At 33.6% G+C, this 7,500-nt stretch overlaps 1 protein-coding gene across 2 annotated transcripts in view; it reads left to right on the top strand.

Annotated features, from left to right (window-relative positions):
* Nucleotides 1–372: 372 nt before the first annotated feature.
* LOC113827002 (E3 ubiquitin-protein ligase Hakai) overlaps nt 373–7,500 on the top strand; it is a 15,836-nt gene continuing 8,708 nt past the window's right edge. The window contains exon 1 of one of the 2 annotated variants that reach the window (XM_027379903.2): nt 373–420. In XM_027379903.2, the coding sequence (XP_027235704.2) occupies nt 411–420 (10 nt within the window). In that variant the 5' untranslated portion in view covers nt 373–410. Of the gene's footprint in view, nt 421–6,085; nt 6,246–7,500 lie in introns of those variants that run through there. The other variant, XM_027379901.2, reaches the window with a different exon arrangement.

Below are 7,500 nucleotides of genomic sequence, written 5' to 3'. Positions count from 1 at the left end.
GATGTATTGTTATGGTAGATGAATAGAATTTGTGTAATTCTCTAACATTATTTTTGCTTTAATAGAAAATGAAAAATAAGTGTATGTATTTTAGAAATTACAATACTCAAGAAAATATACCAAATGATATAACAATGATACGAAATACATAATATTTGTCGATTTTTTGCGTTGACGCTGATTTTATATCCGTCTTGAATAGAAGTGTTTTAGATTAAGACGCCAATAAAGAAGCATAAAAGGAATAAATTTTTATGTAAAACACAGCAAATAATATATCTTTTATCAACACTATATGTAAAACCTATAACATAGTTAGTAATATATATAGATAATGTAGAAAACACCACAATCCAAGCCTGAAAATCTAAGTGTTTGGCGTTACTAGTAGTCAGAATTCTCGCAACTCAATGGAAGAAAGTAAGATGCATTGCTATTTTTACTTTGTTTTTTACTGTAAAGTGGCTCTACAATGTAATAGAGAACGTTTTCACTTATGACGTTTATCACCTGGCGAATTTCAGGCTATTGTACTTGCCAGAGTAATTGCAAAAAGTAGTAATAAAGTTCTGATCGAGAGATGGGCGTGAGGCGACTCTCCGGGGTTGATGACATGACTGACATATTTAGGCCGGTTTTGTGTCGTTTTGTGGGGTTATTTGTGTTGTTTTGTTGACATATTTTTGTTGGTTGATATTCTTTTTTATGATTGGTTTATATGTGTTGCTGATTCTGTTTAGAAAGTTTTGTTTACTGGTTTGTTTGTGAGCCTGTTTGTTTTACTTTTGTTTGTGGCAGTTTTAGGTGAATTAGGAATAAATAATGGTAATGATTTATAATAGGTTCACTACAGGTGATGCACAGGCCTCTGCCTAGCTTTCTGGCAAAGGCTAGCATACATTGGTACATGTTTGTTTATATAAATATATGTACGCATACACGAATAGTTTTTTGCACATCCTAATACCAATGCTCCCTGACCAGGACTCATACCTCTGTCACTCTAGTCATGCGGTCTAGTAGGTCTATCTCATTCTCACTCTACCTGGAGTGGCCTAGTCGTGTGGTCCTGATGGATTACTACTGCTTATTCAGATCTTACCCTGAGTAGCAGAGGTTTGAATGCTGGCCAAGGAGGATTATCATTTATCAATATCAATGTTATTGTACTTTTTGTCTCACACTTGTGTGTTTATTTATTTATGTAATTGTATAGCTAAAATTTTCAAGTCAGACCCACAAATCACAGAATGAATATTACATGGAATTCAGAGAACAGTAGATACTTTGGCACTTTTTATCTATGACATACCTGTTATGCAAAGAGGTTCTAAAGAATTATAAATAACATACCCAACAATGCCAGTGTTAAGCAGTAGCCATGATCTCTGTACCTGTCTTGCTCTACCAAAGGACCATCAACCTAATGCCTACAATTAGGGAAGAGAATGGCTGCTTAATTGGAGATTAATCATCAAGAGATTAATGAAGATTCTAAGTCATGGTGACAATATCATGAAAGTCATTTGGTATCCACATCACAATAAATCCTTGTGGTTGGATTTCAAGTCATAGTAGCCTGTCTGCTCAGAATATGGCAATGAAGATGTAAGTCATTATGCTTGGCTTATATATTTGTAACATAGATGTTCAGAAAGAGAAATATTCAGCGTACTGTTTATCTCTAATCATGTGACAGTCAGATACTGAAAAGTAACTAGAGCAGATGTACATATGTAAGTTATTATGAAAACAATTGGTAAAGATTTAACAAAACTGCTTAAGTATTATTCCTGATGAATCTGGTATGAATCTAGATTGCTTAACAGATTTTGACCAACTCTAACAATGACATACATCCCTGACAGATTATAGTACATTAAGTATGCAAACAAGATTACAAGGAAAATATAGAAGATATTCTTATAAGGTCTGTGTTGTCTAACAGGTTTTGTATCAGTGGATTACTTGCAATATATCTTTCTATCTTTCCTTCTCTGTTTGTGTACATAGCGACCATGGCTTATATAGTGAGTGATAGATGTCTAATGATTGTGAGAGTTGTTCTATCACTGATGCAACGTGCTGAATCTGAGACTGAGTCATTTTTACTTAAGCAAATGTTTATGTTTTAAAACAGAAAAAACAGCACCTTCATGTTTGCCTGTAAATAACAACATTACAATGATCCTTAAATCAACTGGTCAGTCTTTGGTCATTAGACTGCAGGACTGCCATGTATTAGATGATTTGTAAAAGAAGTAAAAGAAAAGATTTGCATAAATATTATATATATGATATATAGTACTACACATCTGCACACTCACTCATAGACCTATACACTCACATACACAACTATCAAGTGGTGTCTCTCTAGACCCTTTTTATGTTACTTTAGGATGATGGAGAGCTGTATTTCTCAGTTTATGAAAAATGTAATTTGTTATTACAAATTTCTCAGTGATGATAATGTAATCTAACCCTGTACTTCTGCATTGCCTTCAGACCCAAAGAGAGTGATGAAATTTCAAAATGGGGTTATTTTATGATACTGTTGATTGTTTATGTACATGAAAAGCTACAGTAATTTTAGGGTCTAATTATAAACAACATTTTTTTCTTTCTTTCTTTCTTTCTTTCTTGCTGACTTTCTCCATCATTTTATTCATTTGGTAATTCTTTGCAGTATGGATGCACTCATCAGAGACTAAGTTCCCAACTCCATTTCAAAAAATTTAATCATCACTCTAAGTTGCCGTGACTGGGCGTGCCTGAGGGGAGGGTTGATTGGGGGCTTTGTCCCCCAACACTCCTAGGGAAACGTTGTCTTCACCTCAGTATGCACAGCAAGATAGAGCTAAAACTCGGGAGAACCGGGTGGACTTAGGCTGAGAGCAGTGCTTTCTGCAATCTTTTACCATGATTTGTGGCGTAACCATTTGTGCCTGAAAATTATTTCTTGTACTGACGACTGCATCTCTTTGTCGGCTACAGAAATATATTCAATTTGCCCTAACTTAGTGCATCCATACCATAAAGATTAACCATTAACCAGATAGTGTTATATGTAGAAATACCATTACTTCAAGAATACGTCGCCATGTTACTTTTTTCCGTGTCTTTGTATATTTGTATTGTTTTAACCTATTGCTGCCACTGTAGTTTTACTTTGAGAACTGCCAATACACATAGATGGCCCCACAAGTACTCAACCACTAAGGTCTACATGACCTCACCTGGAGTTTTCAGTTAAAGATTGTTTTTCCTAATGCTTTTTATATGGATAAGATTTATTGTTATTATAATGTTATTAATAAATTAGTATTAAAAGAAGAAAAGGGTATTATAGAAAAGAAGAATAGTAAACAGGTAAGACAGGTAGAGACATCTGTGGAGACATTTATGAGTAAAGAAAATTTAATATACTAAAGACACATTGGGGATGGCTTGTATTTTTGCCATCCCACCATCATTAACCCAATGGATCTGGATGTTTCACTGCCATCACACGGCCCAAAATATGGACATTAGGTTTACTTGATTGGCCATTCCGACAGGTGCACGGCTTGTAGGCCAGGCACACTCAAACACTCATGTGCAGTGACAAGACTTATGCCTCAACTTTGCAATACTATTTCCTCTTTTTCTGCACACGTGCTTTGAAAATATGTCCATATTAGTTATTTAATTTGTTTTACCATATGGTAATAGACTGTTCTTGCACATACTCCATATTATATATCTAAGTAATCTATAACTCAGTGCAAGAATGATATCAAAAAGTAAGATTTTTTAAATATGAAAGTTTTCTCTAAGACAACCTTTGCTGAAAGTTATAACGGCCAGGAATATGATCCTGAGCATGGAAATAGTGGCCTCTTTGGAGCTAACATTATTCCAGTCATGTCTCATGGATAGTACATTCCACACTCATTCAATGGAAATAATGCAAACGCCCTTTCTAAATGTTCAATGGAAATGATGCAAAAAACCCTTCCTAAATGCCAAATGAGTTTAATCATCCTCTAAGAATTTTGTTCTCGTGTGGTGAGTCTTTCCTGTCACCTCAGCCTTCAGCTGAAATGCTCACAATGGCAAGTTTGCCTAGCCTTGAGTCAAATTTTCCCATGAAGGCATGTTCACATCACCCACCCCTCAAGCCAAATTTTTACATGACATGAGGGTCACCATATCCAGATCATATGGATTGATGAAGCAAAATCATAGTGGACTTGGCATATACATCCATGCCATTCCTGTCAGCAGTGGGTTAATTGAATGAGACTAACTAGTTCTAAACATTTGAAACTTAGAATAAAAGTTGTAGCATAAGATTGAAGACTGTATTATTGTTACTACATCTCCATTGATGAGTAATGATAAGTTGCACATGGGTAATGATAAGTTGCACATAAGGTGTGTACAGGACTTTTGATGTTTTCTGTTCATTTATTGCTTATATTTTTATTTATTATTTATTATTTACTTTAGTAAACGTTATATTTTGTTATTATTTTCGGAGGATGGAGGGGTTTTCATGAGGAATAGAAAAAACAAGAAGAGGTTGTGTGAAAATTATAGCAAGGGGGATTTGAGTAAATTCATATTAGTTTTTAGATCCATTCATCGTTTTCTTTTTTGTATATCTGTGAAAAATCATTCTGATACGAAAAGAAGAAAAAAGTAAACGGCTTCCTGTGATTAAGAGACTCCTCTGCCTTCTCCTTTATTTCTTACATAATAGAAACTTGATAAAGAAGAGAATTGCTGTATTGAGATATAGAATAGGTTTACAGAAATAGAGAATAGGCCTACAGGGAAATAGAATATGTCTACAGAAATAGAGAATAGGGCTAGTTGGATAGAGATTAGGTCTACAAAAATAGAGAATAGGTATACTAAGATGGAGAATAGGTATGCTGAGATAGAAAATAGATATACAGAAATAGAGAATAGGTCTACTGATGTAAATAATAGGTGTACTGAAATAATGAATAGACATAATAGGTTGACAGAAATAGAGGATAAGTGTACTGAGATGGAGAATGGTTCTACTGACATAAAGAATAGCTCTACAGAAATAAAGAATAAGTCTACTGATACAAAGAATAGGTCTACATATATGAAATATAGGTCCACTGATATAAAGAATGGGTCTAATGAAATAGGGAATAGATCTACTGATATAAAGAATAGCTCTACAGAAATAGATTAGCTCTACTGATATAAAGAATAAGAATACAGAAATAATGAATGGGTCTACCGAGACAGCATTGGGCTACAGAAATACAAAAAAGGTCTACTAAAATAGAGAATTGGTCTACAGAAATGTACTGATATAAAGAATGGGTGTACTGAAATAATGGATAGGTCTACTGAGGCAGAATAGGTGTACAGAAATAGACAGTAAGTCTACTGAGATAGAGAATGGGTCTACTGAGGTGGAGAAAAGCTGTATTGAGATAAAGAATAAGTATTGAGAAAAGAGGATAGGTTTCCTAAGATAAAGAAAGGGTCTAATGAGGTAAAGGATAGGTCTCCTGAGATGAAAAATAGGTCTACTTAGAGGAAGAATAGGTCTATTTAGATGAATAATAAAAAGGTCTGAGGCAAAGAATAGATCCAATGAGATAAAAAAGAGGACGAAGACAAAGTATAAGTCCCCCAAAAATTGACAAGAACATGTGAAGGGAATATGTCACTGTTTTAGTAATTTGAATAGACTACATTTAAGTGCATCAAATTGGACTTAACATTTTAATATTTGTAACAAGCATATAGCGTACAATAGATGTTAATATTTGACTGGAAAAACATAGGCCCTGCTTTAAAGAAAATCAGTTTAGGAGCGTACTTTTCAATTGAACAACTAAAATTTAGATATCATTGACAATGTATTTCACGTTGTATTAAAAATCGGGTTTTGTTTATTTCTTTGTTTGTTATTTATTATTATTATTTTTATTTTTTTATAAGGCCTTTATTAATGTGAAAAGAAACTAGAATAGTTATATCTTATGTAATGCATCCCAATTTGAGTCTCCACGCATAATTGAATCAGCAAAAATTACACCCCCTCTTATTTCCTTATTAACCACTGATGGCGGATAAGAAAAATAAAAGGAGAGGAAAACATGCAATGGCAACTAACACCAGAAGCACAAGTGGTACCAATGGTAACCCACGACAGCGGACCCCCCAGAACAGGGGGGATAGCCCAGCCGATGACAGTAGCCGAAAAGATGGTGAGTGTGTGATGTCAAAAAATGGATCCTTTAACCAGATTTTGACCAAATCACATGTAACATCCTTTCTGAAATGTGAATCTTAGCTTTCAAAATTTGTAATGATAAGGCAAAATGCCTTTTGTAGCATATTTATATATATATATATATATATATATGTATATATATATATATATATATATATATATGTATATATATAAAATTTATATATATAATTTATAGTTTTAGGTCTTGCATAATTAGTTTTTTTTTTCTGACAGGTACTGAGTATAGAAAAAGAATAGCAATGATAGATGAGTTATTTTGAGATGGTTTGATGGATCACTCTCTTGTAGAAATTCTAACAATAGCCAATAAGGGGTGATATGGCTTTTCAGTGTATTTTTACATGTAAGAAAATTGTCGAAATGAAAAAAAGGAGCTGTTTTAGAATTGGGTTGTCAGGGTTCAGTAATTAGATGCATGAAAGTTTTAATATTTAATTCACCGTGTTGAGCAGAAGAATAGAGAGATATTTTGTTTATTTGTGTAAAGAAAGAGGTAGGAAGTTTTTTTGCTTTTTTTATTTGCTGCTGTTGGGGGATTTGCAGCCTATAATAAGATTGTTGATAAAGGATACTATTAGAGTAGTTTCTGGTAGGCATTTAACTTGTTGGATTCCCAATGATAACAGAGATTAGCCCAGATCTTTATTTGGAGGGAATTATATCGATTAGAAATTGTTTATTCTCTGATTTAGGATAAAAGACAACAGAATGAGCGATTCTGCCTTATTAGTTATTGAAAGATGTGAGGAGGAGGGAAGTATTAACGAGTCTGTTGTCAGTCTGCCATACACTTTCCTGCATGTTATATTTAGCTCGCCTCTTTGTTGTAGGTTGAATTAATGCCTTATGGAATTCCCTAATGAAAATTGCTCTTATTTTCAGCATTTTCAGTGTAATACTGTTGATGATGAGTATAAGTACTGATGATTAATTTATATGATGACACTAAATAGTTTTTTAGGCTTATGTATTATGCATTTAAAACAAAAGAATTAAAACTGATCTCACTTTTTTTTCCTTCTTTTTTTTTCAAATTTCATTCCACACCCTGTAACCTACTCATGTTCGGACATATGCTTAAAGGTAACTAGATTCAGACCATTCCTTCCCTTTTTTCAGTGTCATTTAATCATTTTAGTATAATGCTGTAGAGCACACAATACATTCTCTTTTTTCATCTGTTGTTTCATTGATTACAAAACTTTAGA

The sequence above is a fragment of the Penaeus vannamei genome, unplaced genomic scaffold, assembly GCF_042767895.1.
Source record: "Penaeus vannamei isolate JL-2024 unplaced genomic scaffold, ASM4276789v1 unanchor916, whole genome shotgun sequence".
Classification (NCBI taxonomy): Eukaryota; Metazoa; Arthropoda; class Malacostraca; order Decapoda; family Penaeidae; genus Penaeus; species Penaeus vannamei.
Note: the sequence above shows the minus strand (reverse complement) of the source record. Positions and strands in the feature narration are given on the sequence as shown.